Source organism: Saccopteryx leptura, chromosome 1 (genome assembly GCF_036850995.1).
Source record: "Saccopteryx leptura isolate mSacLep1 chromosome 1, mSacLep1_pri_phased_curated, whole genome shotgun sequence".
Taxonomy (NCBI): domain Eukaryota; kingdom Metazoa; phylum Chordata; class Mammalia; order Chiroptera; family Emballonuridae; genus Saccopteryx; species Saccopteryx leptura.
The window spans coordinates 53,153,405-53,173,790 of NC_089503.1; the positions used below are offsets into that span (position 1 = coordinate 53,153,405).

General features: G+C 36.6%; 1 protein-coding gene across 1 annotated transcript; it reads left to right on the forward strand.

Moving 5' to 3' along the window:
* Positions 1–9,681: 9,681 nt before the first annotated feature.
* On the forward strand, positions 9,682–19,810 carry OR2D2 (olfactory receptor family 2 subfamily D member 2). The gene is given in 4 exon segments (XM_066360072.1): positions 9,682–9,819; positions 17,702–17,739; positions 17,741–18,636; positions 19,677–19,810. Coding segments are annotated over 4 exon segments (1,206 nt in total).
* The last annotated feature ends 576 nt before the right edge of the window (positions 19,811–20,386 follow it).

A 20,386-nucleotide genomic window follows, 5' to 3' on the forward strand; every position in this document is an offset into this window, starting at 1 on the left:
ATAGGGACAGGCAGGCAGGAAGGAAGAAAGATGAAAAGCATCAATTCTTTGTTGCGGCTTCTTAGTCTCCTCAGTTGTTCATCAATTGCTTTCTCATATGGATTTCAAGCCAGTGAGTGATCTTGGGCTCAAGCCAGTGACCATGGGGTCATGTCTATGATCCCACACTCAAGCCAGATGAGCCCACGCTCAAGCCAGCGACCTCGGGTTTCGAACCTGGGTCCTACGCGTCCCAGTCTGAAGCTCTACCTACAGTACCACCGCCTAGTCAGGCTCATAAATTAATTTTAAGTATCATCTCACTTAATCATCAACACGATGCTACAAGGTAGAGGCTATTATCCCCCAATTATTAAAACTAAACGATGGCACAGCTAATCTTCAAGTTTAGATCCCTTCATACTTGTTCCACAGCTACTTACTCAATGCTACAAGATTGAGAGGACAATGGGTAAAATATAACAGAACGGAGGAATGATATTTTCTAAGACTGGCGGTAGGACATGTGCCATGAATTGTTTCTGAGGGGATTGCCCTTTTTAAAAGTCATATTTAACTAGCTAGTCAAAATAAAATTTTTAACCTGGAAGTATTGTCAGTATACATGCTCAAAATATAGCCTTCAGCCAATTAAAAGTGCAGGAAATGAAAAATGCACTAAATAGGAGGGAGAATGACCAGCCTTCCTTTTGTACCTCTTGTAAATACGAAGTTTCTGACGATGTGTCTTCAAAGGTCCGCTGAGACCAGATATCACTCTCTAATTGAACAAGGGTCATTTTCAGGTTGCGGTCATCTCCCTGAAGGTCCAACTGTTTTTATAACACAAGATTATAGTTTCTCTTTCTTTTTTTAGATAGACTTTATTATAATTTGAATGTCTGTGACTATTCTCTTTAGAAACCACAGAACCCAGAAAACAGTGAAAAATCATCTTTAACATGCTAATGGAAATAAATTCTTATCAACCCAGTATTGGTGTAACATTAGCTCTAACTAGCTTGGAAAAAGTTAAAGCTGTTTATTGTATTTCTTACAGAACCACTAAAAAAATATGACTTTCACTGTAAAGATAAAGAACTATGAAGCTGTCTGAAACGAGATCCTTAAAATACAAAGAATTGTTTGTGACAATTTCCATTCCCTTCTTCTTTTTAAAATTTTTATTTAGAAAATTAAATTTAACAGGATGACATTGATCAATAAGAGTACATGGGTTTCAGGTAAACATTTCTATAGCATTTTAACTGTTGACTATATTGTATACCCATCACCCAAAGGCAAATTATTCTTCGTCACCTTATATTTGTCCCTCTTTACATCCTCCCCCTCACTCCCTCTCCAACATTCCCCTCCCTATGGCCCCCCTCCCCCTGGTAACCTCTGCACTTTTATCTATGTCCATGAGTCTCGGTTTTATATATCACCTATGTGTGAAATCATACAGTTCTTAGCTTTTTCTGAATTTACATATTACACTAAGTGTAATGTTCTCAAGGTCCATCCATGTCATCATAAATTGCACTATGTCATCATTTCTCATGGCTGAGTAGTATTCCATTGTACAAATGCACCGCATCTTCTTTATCCAAGGGACACTTTGGTTGTTTCCATGACTTGGACACTGTGAATAATTCTGTGATGAACATGGGGGTGCATGTGTCTTTATGTACCAATGTTTTTGAGTTTTGGGGGTAGATAACCAGTAGAGAGATTGCTGGGTCATATGGTAGTTCTAGTCTTAGTTTTTTGAGGAACCACCATACTTTTTTCCATAATGTTATATTAATTTGCATTCCCACCAGCAGTGAATTGGAAAAATATTTGCAAACCATATACCTGATAAAGAGTTAATATCTGAAATATATAAGGAACTCATACAACTCAATGGCTAATAATCCAATTTAAAAATGGACAAAGGAGTGGATTAGATATTTCTTTAGAGAAGATATACAAATGACCAAGAGATACATGGGAGTGGGGGTGGAGGTGGGGGGGTGGGCAGGGAATGGTGCTCAACATCACTAATCATTATGGAAATGATTAAAACCACAATAAGTTAACCTTCACCCCTGTTAGAATGGCAATTATTAAACAAACACATATCCCAGAAGATAACAAGTATTGACAAGAATGTGAAAAAAAGAGAATGCTTGTACATTGTTGATAGGAATGTAAATTGGTGCAGTCACTATGGAAAATAGTATGGAGGTTCCTCAAAAAATTATAAATAGAGCTATCATATGATCCAACAATTTACTTCTGGGTATACAACCAAAGCAACTGAAATCAAGGTCTTGAGATATTTATGTTCTCGTATTTATTGCAGCATTATTCACAATAGCTAAGACTACTAATAAATGGATAAATAAAATGTTGAATATACATACAATGAAATATTAATTACCTTTTAAAGAGAAGGAAATTCTGGCATTTGTGACAGGATCCTGGAGGACATTATGCTAAGTGAAATAAGCCAGATACAGAAGAACTATATGATATCACTTATATGAGGAATCTAAAATGGTTAAACTCATAGAAGCCGGGAGTGATGTGGTGGTTTCCAGATTCTGGAGATGGACAAAACAGGAAGGCATTATTCAACGAGTACTAAACTTTAGTTATGCAACATAAAAAAATCCAAGAGATGTACTGTACAGAATAGTGACTATAGTTATTCAAAGAACGACTTCCTCTCCCACAATTATTTCTGAAATTCCACTGGGAATAAATTACCTGTTCTCATCAGTGTCATCCCCACAGTAATGTCTGTTATTTTCATTTCTTTTCTGCATCTCTTGTTGTCTAGGTGATACCTGAGTACTACTGTTTCCTCTGTATCCTACAGATAATAATTAATATCATTAATAATAATAAAAAACAACCACCTTCCATTAGTATTTATCAAAAGTATTTTTGCTAATGCCTTAGGGACCAATACTATTATGTATTTTCAAAGTGCACAGGAAAGACTGAAAGTAAAAATTTCCAAAATGTTGAGAGTGGTTGACTCTGGGTACTGAATTTATGGATGAGTTATTTTTCTTCTTTTCTAATGTTTTGGTTCTTTAAAGTTGTTCTTTAAAAGGTCATATATTGCTGCAATAGAAAAATAGGAAAATCTTAACAGTATTTAATTGAGGATGCCCTAAACTAAAATTACTTTATTGCTTTTACTTTCAGCCTTGATAAAGTAACTGATATAGGATTAGCCCTCTTGCTGGGAGCAAATATAAAACAAAATCTGAAACATTTTCAGACACTGAACAATAGCCAGCTCAATAATCCACAGCTCTGAAAAAAACAAGAAAAAAAATCCACAGCTCAATGGCATAAAGCAGAAAATTTAGAATTAAACTCAAGTATATTAGGAAATTGATGATAAAGATGTCATATAATTCAAGCAGTGGTTCTCAACCTTTCTAATGCTGTGACCCCGCAATACAGTTCCTCATGTTGCGGTGACCCCAAACCAAAAAATAATTTTGGTGGCTACTTCATAACTGTAATTTTGCTACAGTTATGATTCGGAATGTAAATACCTGATATGCATTATGTATTTTCCGATGGCTTTAGGCGACCCCGCCGGGGTCGCGACCCACAGGTTGAGAACCGCTGCGGGAAATGTGCATTATTTTTAAATGGTGTTAGGGTATATGGCTATCTGTTGGGACACAAAGCAATCTCATTCTCCTCACAAATCCAGATGGATTAAATATCTCAAAGTAAAACAAAACAAAATGAAAAGATACCATAATATAAGTAGGGGAAAAAGTAGGTGAATATTTTCTGCTATATTTACATGGGAAAGGACCTCCTAAAGATACCATAGAAACCATAACCATTAACTTAAGCTTGGTATAGTTTATTATAAAAAATTAAAATGAATGGTTAAATAAAGAACACATACATTTATAATATGAAAAGAAATAGGAAAATTATTTACCATATCAAAATGCTTTTACAAATCAAAAATAAAATGGAAATAATGGAAACAAGGATGTTAAACGGGCAGTTTACAAAAGAGGTACACACAAATGCTTAAAAACTGCCCATGTAAAGAATGTTCATTGTTACTTGGAATCAGAGAAATATAAAATAAAATAAGGTATTATTTTTCTCACATTAGATTAGCAAAAGATTGAAATCACTATATTTTTTTTAGAGCAAAATGAACAAATATGAAAAATGTAGGCATATTCATTTATAAAATCTCTCTGGAAGGCAACCTGAAAATATACGTAAAATTACAAATTGAACTAATATTTTTTTTCTGAACAATGCTCTTTTTAGGTTTTTATATTTTGGAAATAATAGCTTTGTTTTAAAGGATATATACATATAGAAATGTTTCTAGAAAAGAGCAACCTATAGTCCAACAGGTGATATGTTGAATAAGTTGCAGTTTTCTTAATAATATAATCACACAGTAGAGAGAAAGGGGTAAAAGTGGAGATGTCTGAGTCACGCAGACATGGGTTGGATCCTTGTTCCCCAATTTCTTGACTCTGAACATAACATCACGACTTCATAGGACAGATGTAAAGAACTTAATGAAAAATAGTCCATACAACATTTAGCAACTGCATTAAAGAAATGGCTGCTATTATGATGCAATAACCTTAAGCCATTGAAAGGTAAGTAGATCTATATTTTCCATAGAAAGATGTCTAGCATACTGTTGAGTTACAAAAGAGGGTTGCAAAATAACATGCATGGATATGATTTGTATAAATGGTGTGTGTGTGTGTGTGTGTGTGTTTTGTTTCTTTCTCTAACACACACACACACACACACACACACACACACACACACACACACACACCCAAGACCTAGAATTCAGGAACAAATTGTATAGTAAATATAAAGAACAGTTGTCTATCTCTTAGAAGTAGTATTTGCACATTTATGTACTCATGTGTGTATATGTGGAATGGATAAGAATATGATTTAATCTCAAAAAGGAAAGGAGAGTAATAAATTAGTGAAAAAGGAGGTAAAAAGATAAACTGTTGCATCATTTACATTCCCGGAAAGGCTGAGAATAATTATTCTTTCACACCCTAAAGATTTCATATAATTTTAACTTTATTAATTAATTCAACAATGATATCTCTTTCTCTAATGTGGACAGAAGAAGAGAAAGAAAAAGTTGAGAGTGGTTAAAAGAGAATAAAGGAAATAGAAGTTAGAAGAAAGCAGGAAGGGGAAGTTGAACATAGAGAACAGGATCCAGGATGTGGAGAGAAGCTGAAGGAAGAGGGACACAGGAAGAGATATGTAAGTCTGACTCTATCTCCCAGACCAAAAGGTGGTTAATGAGCCTTTTATCCCTCTAAGGCCCCAACAACTTTGTAACTAATATGGCCTTTCCTGAAATTTCCTCATAGAGACTGTGATGCACCAACTACATACATGTGGATCATTATACACACACACCACATATTACATATATCTATTTAGTCAGCTCCACAAACTATATCTCACATCCACACATCACAGATATACTCACATAGTGTTTTATATTCTTATGTATGAGCCCTCATGGTCACCAAATATGTCACCATAAGGGAGTTACAGAATAGGTAAATGGCTACTGAGCAAATTGGATACCAACCAAGGCTGGGCCGTATGGGAACTCACCATGCCTGGCTTGTATGAGGAGGATATTGGAATATGGGTGGGGGGAGGTGTGATGGCTCCAACAGTGGGTGTCAGTACCTTCCTTTGGACTAGATGGATGGTGCTGATTGTAATTGTACCCACTCTCCTCCATCTACTCATACTCACCAAAGAGATTAGTAGCTGCCATGCCAGTATTCCTTGAACAGTGTACCATGAAGTCCTGACTCCTTCACATCTCCAAGGCCCAGAGCATGCTCCAGACCAAGAGGCTCTTGATAGGGTTCCTCAAAGCAAAATTTCTTGTTTCCTTCAGGTCCTCTGCCTGTTCAGTGGGACACAGGGGAACAAATAAAAACTAAAGGGCTGACAGGAGAGGGAACGGGAGGGAGAAGCAGGCAGAGTAGATTTTCAACAGCCAAGAGGAAAGTGATGTGGGAGGGTGCAGCCTCTGTGATCTCTCTGGAAACAGCTTCATCTCTGAAGAAGAAAGTCTGGAGAGGGTTTTGGAGTTGGGTTTCTAAAGAAGAAGAATGGGAATAGAACTCTTGTCTCTGAGTCTAGCCAAGAAAAAGTTGATGTGTAAGAGGATAAATGACCAAGTCCTTCTTTCCCAGCACAATGCCCACCCCACCCCCCCAACCTCTCAACTAACACCACAAAATTCTGCAGATCAAGGCTCAGTAGTGGCTCTTCCACTTTGCCAGACAGAGACCAGGCAGAAATAGGACTGAGGAGTCATTGGTTTAGGAATCCAGGTCAAGTGTGGGAGGGATTGATTTTTGTAGCCTGCAGTTCCACTCTTGATAAACAGCGCCAGCTTTTGGTTGGCTCTGCGAAGTGCCTCCCAAGGCCTGCACCAAAGTCAGCCTATGAGTGTGACTGCATCCCAAGCCTTCCTGCCTCATTTGATTCAAGGCACAAACTCCAGCCCTGGCTGTTTGGCTTAGTGGTAGAGCATTGGCCCAGCATGTGAATGTCCTTGGTTCGATTCCCTGGTCAGGGCACACAGGACACATGACCATCTGCTTCTCCACCTCTCCCCCTCCTCCTTCTCTCTATCTTTCTCTATTCCCCTCCCAGAGCCATGGTTGTTGGTTCAAATGCTTCACCCTGGTGTATCACCTCAGGTGCTAAAAATAGCTCGGTTGTGAGCATGGCTCCAGATGGGCAGATCATCCACCCTAGACAAGGGTTGCCAGGTGGATCTCAGTTGGGGCACATGCGGAAGTCTGTCTCTCTGCTTCCCCTCCTCTCACTTGGAAAAGAAGGGGGAAAAAAGGTATAAACTCCAATTCTCCGAGGTCCCAGTTCTGAACAGAGAATTTTCCTTCATGGAAATATTTAAAGGTGGAGTCCTGAGAGTGATATAAATAAGGCATTCTCTGGAGCTTTAAGAACTCTTAACCTCATTATCTTTCCATCCTCTGAGATACCGAGGGCTCTTAGTGTTATATTTGGATCACAGACGAATGCCTTCAAATCATGCTCACTCCTCTTTCAATCCTCACAGCAATGTCATTCAAATGGCATCAGCAGATATAGTCTCAAAGGTTTCTAAGTTATCAAACTTGTGTTTTCATTTGTATGTGATTGAATAGAAAGGACAATGAGCAGATATTGGATTATCTGGATGCCAACTTTCTATTTGAGTAATGAGACATGATTGAAGGGCTTGCACTTTCATTTTGGTTTATGGTTGTTTTGGTGCCATGTGATCACCTTAAAGGGTGGGCTTTAATTTGTTAGTACTTTCCTAATATTAAGGTGACCAATCGTCCTCCTTTAGGGAGGACAGTCCTTTTGTAATTTTCATCCTCCCTCAAAAAGTGTCCTCCTATATGTCCTCCTTTTTGATATTGGAAGAATAATCTGTAAATATCTGTATTTGATCGATGCAGAGACTATCCATTGTGTCTAATGTGCCATGTTTGTATTTGACATGATGATTCATCAAGGATCAGTACAGTGCAGCAAGACGCGATTATGAGACACATGCACTCCGCATAGAAGGCCTTGAGAGAGCATGTGATATACCGAGCATGCAAATGGCTTTGTGTACTTCTTACTGAAACACGACATGGTACATATGACATTGTAGACTCACAATTATTTCTTTCTCAGTGAATATTCAATCATAGACAGGTAAGCACAATTTATGTTTTATTAATTCATTATCTATTTAATAACTTCCAAATACATATAATTTTATTTACAAGTATTTTCCTGAAATTTGAGTTTTAAAGTTGAAATCTAACCTCAAATCATATCTATTAATAATGCACTTTGATTAAATAGTTGCAGAAAACAGACTTTTTTAATTAGAAAGTGATAAATATACCCTAATATCACTCCAAATTAGTGGTTTTGTTTGATATTTAGTGTTGTTAATTTAGCTTCTAGAAAATTCACGTACCATGATGTAATGTTTTCAGTTTCCAATGTGCTTGCATCGTTCGTGTAGCTCTATATTTTATTTTTAATATAAAATTTTATTTAAGAGATGGAAAAATCAAAAAAGAGAAAATGGCATTTCAATGATAAATTGAAAAAGAAATTTCCATTCCTCATGTCAAAGAAAGATACCATTGTTTTCTGCAATATTTTCAGCGGAGAATTTTGTATTGCAGTTGGGGGCAGAGCAGCAATAACGAAATACTTGACCACCAATAAACATAAACAATCATTAGATGCAACAGCTTCCAGTTGTAAAGTAACAAGTTACTTTAAAACTTCAAATTATTCTGAAGATGAAAAATTGGCTACAATGGAGAAAACATTTGCACTTTATACCATAATTCACAAAGTTTTTGTAGTATAGATTTTACAACTAAACTATTGAAAAAGTTTCACAGTGCAAAATTTTCATGTGCCAGGACAAAATGAAAGGCTATTTTGATATCGGTATTTAAAAATTACTGTGACAAAATACTTACAGAGGACTTGGAAACTGTAGGATTTGTAACGATTTTATCTGATGCATCAAATCATAATGAAATTAAATTGTATTCAATAATAGTAAGATATTTTAATGTTACCAAGGACACTCAAGTAAAAAATTTAAATTTAGAATCCACTGAGGGTAAAACTTCTGAAATTTTGTGAAACCATCTATACAGAGTAATAAATGGAAACAATTTGAAATCCAAAGTTGTTACACTAATGGCTGAGAATACAAATACAAATTTTGGTGGATGAAGATGCAAAGGGTGAATAATGTGTATGTAATATTATAGGAATTACTCCAAAAGAAACTACTAGGAATAGGTTTCAATGTACATATTTTGTCAAATGCAATCAACACAGCGTCATGTGCCATGCCAATTGATGTAGAAGTAATAATAACTACAATTTATTTGCATTTTAGTCGTTTTACCATTCGTGTTGCTATGTTAAAACAATTTTGTGAAGAAGCAAATGTTGAATACAAAAAAAATTTAGGATAGTCCAAAGTTAGATGACTTGCTTTAACACCTGTTATAGAGCATGTTTTACAATTATCTGAGCCTCTATGTTCATATTTTTTAAGTTTAGACAAATGTCCTGAAATCCTGGAATCATTTTTTAATAATAAAATATCTGATATATTAATGTATTTTGCACATAATCAAGCATCTATTTTTCACAAAACGATTCAAAAGATTGAAGGTGAACACATTTCAGCTATGGCAGTTAGTCTTATTTTGAATGACTTTATCCTTCAATATAAATCTTGTTTTGAAGAAAAAATTCTTCCTTTGATTATAAAAAGGAAATTGTCAGACTTAAAGGAATCAGATCTGAGCATAACAGAAAAATTTATCAAAGAAGTGCAGAAATTTTACCAGACACGTTTTCAATATATTGAAGAATGGTCTGAAACAAACATCATGGGAAATAACAGTTTTGAATGGTGTTATTTTACTTCATTGCAAGTATATTGGACAGATATTGAATCTTGTCTTGAGTTTTTATCTAAAGAAATGCCAGACATCAAAATAGACAATTGTCTCTTTGAAGAAATTAGAAGACTGAATGTATATTTAAATTCTGAAAAATTAATACAATGGGAAAGTGAACATGTTGAAATTGATAAAAGATGGCTGGAAATATTCAGCCATTTCAAAAATGAACATATTCCATGTTGTAAAGCCAGAAGCCAGGGCCACTATCAAAGCACCCAGGTCCATGCAGGTCCGCATTGGATTCGGACAGTCGGTAAAGAAACAACGGAGCCAAAAACTGGTGGGCCATAGTCTTTAATCCTAGCTTGCACCCGGCGGGCAAGTAAAAACACAGACTGGGCTCCAAAACCCTCTCACATTCAGTGCTCACGAAGCCACTGATTTATCCGAGTTTCCTAGAATCAAAGGTTTCTAGCTTACCAGCCTTATTCTCCTCAGTTCCCCATCTCCTTCCTTCTCCCTGTACAAACTCTGCACCAACTCTCTTCTCACTCAGCACTCTGCCATCTTGGCTGCTTCTCCTGGCCTACTCCACGTGGCCTCCTTCTGCTCTCTGCTCTGCTCTCTCCTGTAATGTTAATCTCAGGAGCCAAGTGCTCAAACTCCTGTTCTGCCCCTATTTTATAGTGTAGAAATCCAAACCTTTAATCCAATATACAAAATAGGGAAGTCTCTAATACAAAGTCACTTCTCTGAGGCATGATTGGATTGTACCGCCCCACATCAAAAAGGGTGGGAAAGGCTTAATCCCAAAACCAAGCCCCAGGTTACAACAATCCCCAACACACATTAATATCACCTGGGCGACGGCCTCACGAGGGCAGCACCATCTTTAACAAAGTGAGCATAATACATTTTATCTGCCCAACACATGTGAAAAATTATTTATTCTTTTTTTAAAATTTATTTATTTATTTATTGTGTTTACATAGATTATAGTGTCTCCCCAAAAGCATCCCCCCTCCCCTGTATTCCCCTCAACATCTCCCTTACTCCCTCCCAAGAGCTCCCTCCCCCCTTCCCTTTGGGTTTAATTCCATTCCTCAGTTCACATTGTTCCTTGAATTCCTCAAATGAGTGAGGTCATATGATATTTTTCTTTCTCTGCTTGGCTTATTTCACTCAACATAATAGTTTCCAGTTGTTGGGCAGATAAAATATATTAAGCTCACTTTGTTAAAAATGGCACTTCCCACATGGAAGCCGTTACCCAGGTGATATTAATGTTTGTCTCTGTGGGCTAAAGGCAGGCAGAATCCTTGTAGCCTGGGGCTTGGTTTTGGGATCAAGCCTTTCCCACCCATCTTGATGTGGGGTGGTACAATCCAATCATGCCTCAGAGAAGTGACTATGTATTAGAGACTTCCCTATTTTGTATATTGGATTAAAGGTTTTGAATCTACACTATAAAATAGGGGCAGAACGAGAGGTTGCTCTCTTGGTTCCTGAGATTATCATTAGGGGAGAGAGCAGAGAGGAGAGCAGAAAGAGGCCATGTGGCCAGGAGAAGCAGCCAAGATGGCGGAGTGTTGAGTAAGGAGCCAGCTAGTACAGAGTTTGTGCGGGGAGAAGGAAGGAGATGGGGAACAGAGGTGAATAAGTCTGGTGAGCTAGAAACCTTTGATTCTAGGAAACTCGGATAAGTCAGTAGCTTTGTGAGCACTGAATGTGAGTGGGTTTTGGAGCCCAGTCTGTATTTTTACTTGCCCGCCGGGTGCAAGCTAGAATTAAAGATGACAGCCCATCAGTTTTTGGCTCCGTTGTTTCTTTACCGACTGTCCGAATCCAATGAGAACCTGCATGGGCCGGGCTGCTGTGATGGTGGCCGTGGCTACTGGCTTTACACCAGTACATCCATATTGTTGCAAAATGTAATATTTTCTTCATTTTTATGGCCCCATAGTATTCCATTATATCTATGTACCACAGTTTTTTAATCCACTTGTTCACTGTTGAATTTATTCTTGTTCAATTTACATTGTGCTGCCCTGGAACTAATGCAGCAGTTGAAAGAGTTTTTTCAATTGCTAATGATTTTTGGACAAGTGAGAAATCAAGATTGCATGTTGATACTCTAGCTACAGCACTTGCTGTAAAATTCAATCTGAAGGATATTTTTTGTTCAGATATTTCCAATATATTGTTAGAAGATGATACATTGACAAAAAATATTCATTCAATAGAAAAGTACTCATTTAGATAATATTACCTAAATGAGTATTTTTTCTTATAATTATTATTAAAAATTAATAGACATGTAAGCATAATTACAATATAAAATATTACAAATGTTTTTATTATGCATTTATCATATTATAATGTATTATTATTGCAATGAATAAAATGTTTCTTTTATTTATGATATTGTTTTTCTCAATTATTTTTTACCTCCTTTTCATTGTAAAAAAGTTGGTCACCTTACTAATATCAACATGACAACAGAAGCTTTGAGTCTGCTGTTTATTAAAGTTGTATATTTTTACTGGACATAAAACCAAAACTTTTCTTTTGTGGTGATAACTCACAGTCAAAAGACCATTTTGTATCTTACTGTGTCTTGAACTATTCGTTTCTTAAACTATTAAATTGAGACTTAGGTTTGGCCACATGAAAATGAAACTCCTATAGTTCTCCCAAGCAAATGAAATGAATTTAAAGATTAGTTTTATATCTAAGTTATGCATTCATATCATCTGAAGGCTAAATGATGTAAGAGAAAAATGATAGAAAAATCAAATTATCATATGGTTAGAACAGGGATGTAGGATTTAAAAAATGCCCTGAAGCTGTTACTCCCCCAAGCATATTTCATGTGTCAGTTTACATTCAGCAAAACACTAATCTATGACATTAAGGAATTGCTATTAACTCGAATTATGTTGTTTTATTGGTTTTATGGTTTGGCTTACACATTACTTGTAGTTTAGTTTTGTTTTCATGCATATATAAACCTAACTCTTTAAAAATAAATGAATCATGCTCTGTGGTATAAATATGCCATGATTTATTTAACCATATCCATATTAATGAACATTTGAGTTATTTCCAATCTATAGATGTTAAAACAGTGCCACAGTAAACATCTTTACACATATATTTTTCTGTCCTTGTCAAATGTGATTGAAGAATAAATTTCCTGAGGCTTAATTGCTGGGTCTAATGGTATATTACTTTAAAATGTCAATAGATATTGTCAGTTGCATTAATTTACATTCCCTTCAGAATTTCACAAAAGTTCCTGTTTAGTTACACTCTTACTAGTAAAGGTGTAACTAATAGTAGGTGTTGCACTCTTCAATTTTGTTAATCAGGTAAAAAAAATCTCATTTTTATTTTATTACATAATACTTTTATTTTTGTGAGAGAAACAGAGACAGAGAGAGGGGCAGACAGACAGGAAGGAGAGAGATAAGAAGCATTAAGTCTTTGTTGTGGCATCTCTGTTATTCATTGATTGCTTCCTCATATGTGCCTTGATTGGGAAGCTACAGCAGAGTGAGTGACTCCCTGCTCAAGCCAGCGACCTTGGGCTTCAAGCCAGCGACCTTTGTGTTCAAGCCAGTGACCAGGGGATCAGGTCTGTCATCTCACACTCAAGCCAACGACCCTGCGCTCAAGCCGGTGACCCCAAGGTTTCAAACCTGGGTCCTCTGCATTTCAGTCCAATGCTCTATCCGCTGCGCCACTGCCTGGTCAGGCTCCATATTGTTTCTTGATTGGTTGTTTGGCATTTTTTCCCTTTATGTTATATGTTTTTTTACTGAAGTAACAAAAGTGAGTACATTAAAATGTATTTCATCAAAGGTATAATGAGTTTTATGAAATGAATAAATAAATATTACAAGCATAGTTCCATCATTTTTTTTTTTACCTGTGGACAGAATGTACATTACTACGGGTGTTTAGAATACGCTGTTGTGGGGATGAATGTTTAAAAGGAGCAAGAAATGTAAATTTGTGATTTCCACATTGGATGGCTGCCCAGGTGCCCACCTTAGAGAGAACCCTGATTACAAGTGTCATTTTAACAGCCAGTTCACCGAACTCAACAAATAATTAGGAATTGGTTCTGCCAAACTGGTGTGTACTAGCTGAATCCCACTACTGGTTTTTCTATGCCTCTCAATTCTGCTCCATTTGTTTATTAGTCCTTTTTTTCACCAGTACCACCTGACTTGGCAATATGTCTTAATAACTGGTAGGGCATTTCTATATCACCTCTTTCAATATTCTGACCAATTGTGGATTGTTATTTCTCCAAATGTAAGAGTAAATATTTTGGGTTATTAAAAAAAAACCAGCTGGAACTTATTGGCATTACTCTAAATTTATAGATAAATTTGGGGAGATATGGTATGTTTATAATATTAAATCCATCTAATCTAAGACATGAACTATCTCTCCATATTTTCAAATTATCTTCTACTTTACTAGAGCTATTTTTTTTTTACCCCCATGGAGATCTTGTATATTCTTGATTCATTTCTATATACTTTTTAATATTTGTTGCTAATGTGCAGTTGTGCCTTGTTTTTAAAATTATATTTTCCAATCAGTTATTGCTTGTAGACAGGTAGAGAAAATGGTTTTAATTGTTTTTGTTTGTTTGTTTGAACTCTGGTAGAAGAAACGTGCACATCTTTATTACTTCTAATGGTTTGTTCATTGAAATTTATTTTTGTCTTTTCTAGATTGGTAATTATGTGATTAACAAATAGTATAGTTTTATTTCTCCCCTTCCATTTCTTGTATCTTATATCTTTTGTTCTTTTTGACTCTCAGTACTATGCTAAACATCAATGGTGACAGCAGCAATTTTGTCTGCGCTAAAAATTTCTCTATTAAATATGAGCTGTGTTGTTGGGTTTTGGTGCATAATCAACCAGGTTTTACAAAATCTTTATCTTATTCTTGATTTACAAAGATTAAAAAATAAATATGTGTTTTTCTTTAATACATGTTTTTCCTACATTGCTGAGATTATCTAAGTTTATTTTTCAATGTAATAATTTATAAATTTCTTTGTTGAGTTTCTAAGGTTGAAACATATTTGCATCCAGGAAAAAAATCATATTTGACCATGTTGTATTATTTTTAAATAGACTTTTGGATTTAGTTCTTATTTTAGTTGGGAATTTTGTATCAACAATTCTCCCACAAACAGAGATGTAACTGCTAATTTTATGCTACTTTCTGTCCTCACAACCATTTGAAAACCTTCTAATAAAAAAATGCAACTCAGGATCTACCCTAATGATTTAGAATTCTCCTGAGCACTTTAACTGCTCCAGAGACTGCTCATGTATTCCTCCATTTGCCTCATTTAAATGAAACTATTGTTGCATAGTGTGCCCTGAAGTCCATGATAGGACCTCTGAACATGGGAGATGTGGGGATTTCTCTTCTGCCTCGTCCTTGATTTTACTGAGTCCTTTGCATTTATGATAAGATGCTGCTACTCCCATTCTGTAGCCAGTACACCTGCAGAAATTTCTTTCTCCATAGTGAGATGTCTTTACTGATTTTGACATGCTAGTTTGAACTTTTTTCTCCACCATAAGAGAAAGATATTGGTAAGATTATTAAAGGAAGAGAATGAGAAAGCACAAGTTGAATAAAGGGGGTAACTTGGTGTATACTGAGAGTGAACTGGTTTCAATCTCTTTACAGATTTGATTTTTTAAAATTTAACTAATTTTGTCCAAACAATATAATTCTTCTGTAAGAGATCTAGCCAAGGTTTTTTTTCCACAGTGGATCTACCTTATCAAACCACAATTACAATATTGAATTCCCCGTGAAGAAGAATCACGGTCCTCACCTAATGGAGACATAAGTAGAGCTTCTGTGGAGTCATTATTGATTCTCTGGTGGTATTCTTATGCCTCTGGTAAGACAGTAAGTGGGTGTGGAGGGGAAGGAATAGGTGATTTTGAGGATGGAAGATATTGGAATCAGAAATTTGATATATTCTCTTGGTTCCTATAGATTTCTTCAGTATGTTCTTACTAAAACAAATGTCAAATTAGACAGTGAATGGCTTTGTGACTCTGTCATCCTATTCTACATCAGGTAATACATGTCATTTTTAGAGAAATGAACTTCCAAGTTGATGTGAAATCTGGAAAAAAGACAGAATAACATGAAATGTTGACAGCAGCCATGACTTTTTATAGGAGGTTTCTAACCCTGAGGTCTCCTGGGGGAGCATTTTCTCCTCCACATTTTCATGAGAGAATAACATGCCTAAAAAACAGGCTGGGAGAAGTCATGGATGTAACCTTCCAATATTGCACTCCAAGGGTCAGTGAGCGTTCCTACTATCAGACATGTCACAAGTCACACTCATTTCTGACTCACTCACCTGTCTCCTGCTACTTTAGCTCAGGTCAAGTCAGCTCAAAAGCATGAGCTGTACATTTATTCTGTGCCAGGATTTACCTTACTTTCTATGAATAAAGATGAGTCAGATGTGGTCGCTGCTCTTAAATGTCTTACAGCAACAGAGAAAGAAAACGATTTCAACATAATGTGTTAAGAGCTCTAATGGAGGTGTGGAGGTGAGTACATCATGCTGTAAGTATTTGTATGTATCTAGGATATACTACATGTTTGTGAATGTGTGTACTTGTCTGCATCTATATTTATGTGCATTGGAACTAGGTGAGAGTGGGGACTGGGTCAAAAGCATAGGAATCAGCACCATCCTGTAGCTGCCCTTTCATCCAGTTAACCACTGATGTAAGCCTCACTTAGAACTTTGCGACAAGTGTTTAGTTTTATCTTCTCTATCTTTTTTTATCAAAACTAAGAAATATTATTTGCTTACCATTTAATTTCCCCTGAGTGTCTAGACACGTGGTTGATACTACTGCATTAATTTCTACTCTGGGAAGGGTGTGAACTGTGGCAAAGGAGGTAATTCTAAAGGACCTGAGTTTAACCATAAGCTGGATGGAGACTTTAAGAACTAACCAGGTAGTACCTTCCACTAGATGGATAGTACTTCCAAAGTACCTATCTTAAAATAGCAGTTTGTGTTCTCAAAACTCATTTTTATATCAGCTGTTTAACAGTAGGCTATATGTCCCATTAGAAACAATTCTATATTAGTTTGATTTAAATAAGTTTTAGATCAGACAGACTCACTTGGTCCAATGCATTCATTCACTAAACCAATATTTGCTTGTACCTGCGATGTTCCAGAGAACACTGGCACTGGGGATAAAACATAACTATAGTGTGTTCTCTCCTACCTGAAAGTTGTTGGCCTCAAGCTATGTCTAATAAAGTACACAAAATAAAAAGGACATAGACACAATTTTCAGAGGAGTTTTTACTCTCTGGGGGATGCCATGAGGGAAGGTGAGATGATGGGCTGGAGGCGGCAGGATAGTGCTGCCCAGTCTGAACACAGAAAACTAGCCATGGGGGTGGCTTAAAATGGAAATGAAAATTATTTCCTGGTTATGTGTCTGTTATTTTGGAGTTCACTGGTGGTTAAGATTGATATTTGAGAGTTCCAGCTGATGGTGAGGATAGAATATCAAAGAGATTGTGGCACATTATTCGTGTTAACTCTTGGTTTTGCAGCTCCTTTAAAACAGGTAAAGTCAGTTCTACAGGGTACTTTGACTCTTTTCGATTTCTTATACCTTACTGATACCCTTTCGAGAAAGAGACAATAGAAACAGTTGTATGTCCAAATACTTGAAAAGATGTACATGATCATGAGATGGGGAGAGCAGCTTAAGACTTAAAGGTTTTAGTTAATAATAAAGTGAAATTAAATGGCATGACTTTTACATGGATTAAATCTACCTTTTATTATTAGATATGTGATATTAAGAATAAAGAAGATGATTTTTTATCTACTCTTCACTTGCCAGATAAATGTACTAAAAATTAATGTACCATATTATAAAGTATTAAACTTTGCAGAATTAAAAATGTTTCAATGAAAGCAGCATGATCAACTTGTAAAGACCTTATAAGTGGGATTCTTAAAATGGTTGGTAGTGATTAGGGGCATTTCCTAAGCCCTCCAACTCTGAATTATATAATTTTATAAGTTATACACACTTATGTTTAATGTGCAGTGACTTCATACTGAAAAAGGAGACAAACCATGAGAGACAAATCAGACACAGGTGACAGAATTTTTCCTTCTGGGACTCTGACAACCCACACACTCAGCAGCTGCTATTCATCTTATTCCTGGTTGTCTATTTGGTCACTGTGCTTGGAAATCTGCTTCTCATGTCCCTTGTTCAGGTTGACTCCCTACTTCACACACCCATGTATTTTTTCCTTTGCAATTTATCTTTGGCTGACCTCTGTTTCTCTACCAACATCGTTCCTCAGGCCCTAGTGCACCTGCTTTCCAGGAAGAAAGTCATTTCATTCACACATTGTGCAGCTCAGCTTCTACTCTTCTTTATTTTTGGGTCTGCACAGTGTGCCTTTCTGGCAGTGATGTCCTATGATTGGTATGTGGCCATCTGCAACCCTTTGCATTACCCCAGAATCATGACTTGGAGGGTGTGTGGCCAGCTGGCTGTGGGATCATGGACCAGTGGTATACTGGTGTCTGGGGTAGACACCACCTTCACATTCAGGCTACACTACAGAGGCAGCAATAGTGTTGCTCATTTCTTTTGTGAGGCACCTGCACTGTTGATCCTGGCACCCACAGACACCCGGACTTCAGAGATGGTGAATTTCCTTATGGGGGTTGTGATTCTCCTCATACCTGTTTCCCTAATTCTAGTATTTTATGGCCACATTGGAGTGACTGTGGTCAGGATGAAATCAGATGAGGGGAGGCTCGAGGCTTTTTTTACCTGTGGCTCCCACCTCATGGTAGTCATTCTTTTTTATAGATCAGCAATTGTCACTTACATGACACCAAAGTTTTCCAAAGAACAGGAAAAGCTGGTATCTGTGCTCTACACAATGGTGACCCCCATGCTTAATCCCCTCATCTATAGCCTGAGGAACAAGGATGTAAAGAAAGCTCTGAGAAAAGTGGCCACAAGAAATTTGCTATGCAGGCTGCGAGTTTTCCATGGTCAGTGAGACGCTGCTAGCTTCTTACTTGTAAGAATTACTGAGTAGTTTGTATAGCAAGACTAGACTGTGGTAGGAGTCCCATCCATGGGCCTTGCTGGTGGACCCACCTTCCATCCTTTATCCAGCACTTCCTCTCTACAAGAAGAACAACAAGAATTATTTATGGAGCACTAAAAAGGAGGGTCTTCCTTCTGTTTGGTCTTTTAGCAACTAAGAGTTAGGAAATCCCTTCAGAAACATTATTATTTTATAAACCTTAGAATTTATAAAATCTCATATTAAAAATCATGCTATATATTAATATCTGTTTATCTCAGATCCTACTCCAACTTCTTTCTCTTTTGGTATTTCTGAATCTCTTTGCATTATCAGATAATAAATTAACAAACATAACTTAATCACTTACTGTGAGCTAGGTGCTACATGTATGTGTGCAAGCACATGCACGTTCATGTGTATTGAGGTGGGTTGTGAAGAGGATAGGTATGATATAGAAGAATTTATGAGCTTTTCTTTACTTTTCACATTGTTATTAGAGACATGAATACTGTATGTATCAGGACACATCTTTATAAGTTTTTGGAAAGACAAGGTTTTGGAAATCAACAAGAAATACTGACATCCCAGGGCAGGAAGAATGAAGAATGATTATCAACCTTGGGTCTGAAGGACCAAGGAGAGGCAACTAGAACCTGGATTGGGTAGCTGTGTATAGAAGGCCACCAGGCTAGAGTTGTGGACATAGGCATATGAAGGTGAGAAAAACCTTCCCATTTGAGGATCCTTTATTTAATCACATCTACAAAGTCCCTTTTATTTTATAAGATAACATATGTACAGGTTTTGGGAAGTATTATGTGAATAACTTTGTGGGCTCATTATTCTGCCTACCATACCAAGGTCAAGTATAATGAATGTGAGATAATGATTAAAGCTTGACTAAAGCTGGAGACGGTAAATGTACATTGATGCCAATATGTTTATTTGTGTGGTTGTCATCATGCAAGCAGAACATTGTGATCTGCTTCTTATTTGCAGTTTCCTATTGTGATAGTTCAGAATGTGATACCCTCCTGGAGCCCTTGGTACATGAGAGCTGTGAGACACCTTGTTGTGGAAGATTGGGACCAATCTCTGAGGTTCTGGCACCTCAGACTCAGAGCTGTTTATAGAGTTTGTGGAAAGGACATGTCTATGCAGTCAATGTTATTTTACTTTGCTAATTATCAATACAGTCTTATAAATAGTTTACACAAAGCTATGGTGCCCAGGTCTCAAGTTTGTTATTTTCCAAAGGTCTAGAGTTGCACAATGTTCATGGGAAAAACAATCATGAAGAGGGGTTGATACATTGAGTGATATTCAAACTTAAAAGCAACAGTTGACTTCATCCAATCCTGATAAGATTACTCAAAAAATCTAGTAAACAAAGAAACTTTGGGTTACTCACAGCATTTCCCTATAATTTGTACACTTATACTAAAAATTCCTTTAACCCTTTAACCCCTTCTGTCAAGCAATTCTCATATCCAAGATCGATAATTTGAGATTGAGGCAGTTTTCATTGGTGTGGCATTGTGTTTCTTCAGATGAGGCACAGACCAATTGCAGTAGCAGAGGAAGAACTGCTCATTTGTTAGCACTCTAAACGTTTACTTTACAATCCCATGGAGTTTTTACGTATCTTTTTATTCTTTCTCTTTCTCACTTAGAATATAATTTTCATGAGGCAAGAAATTTATCTGTTT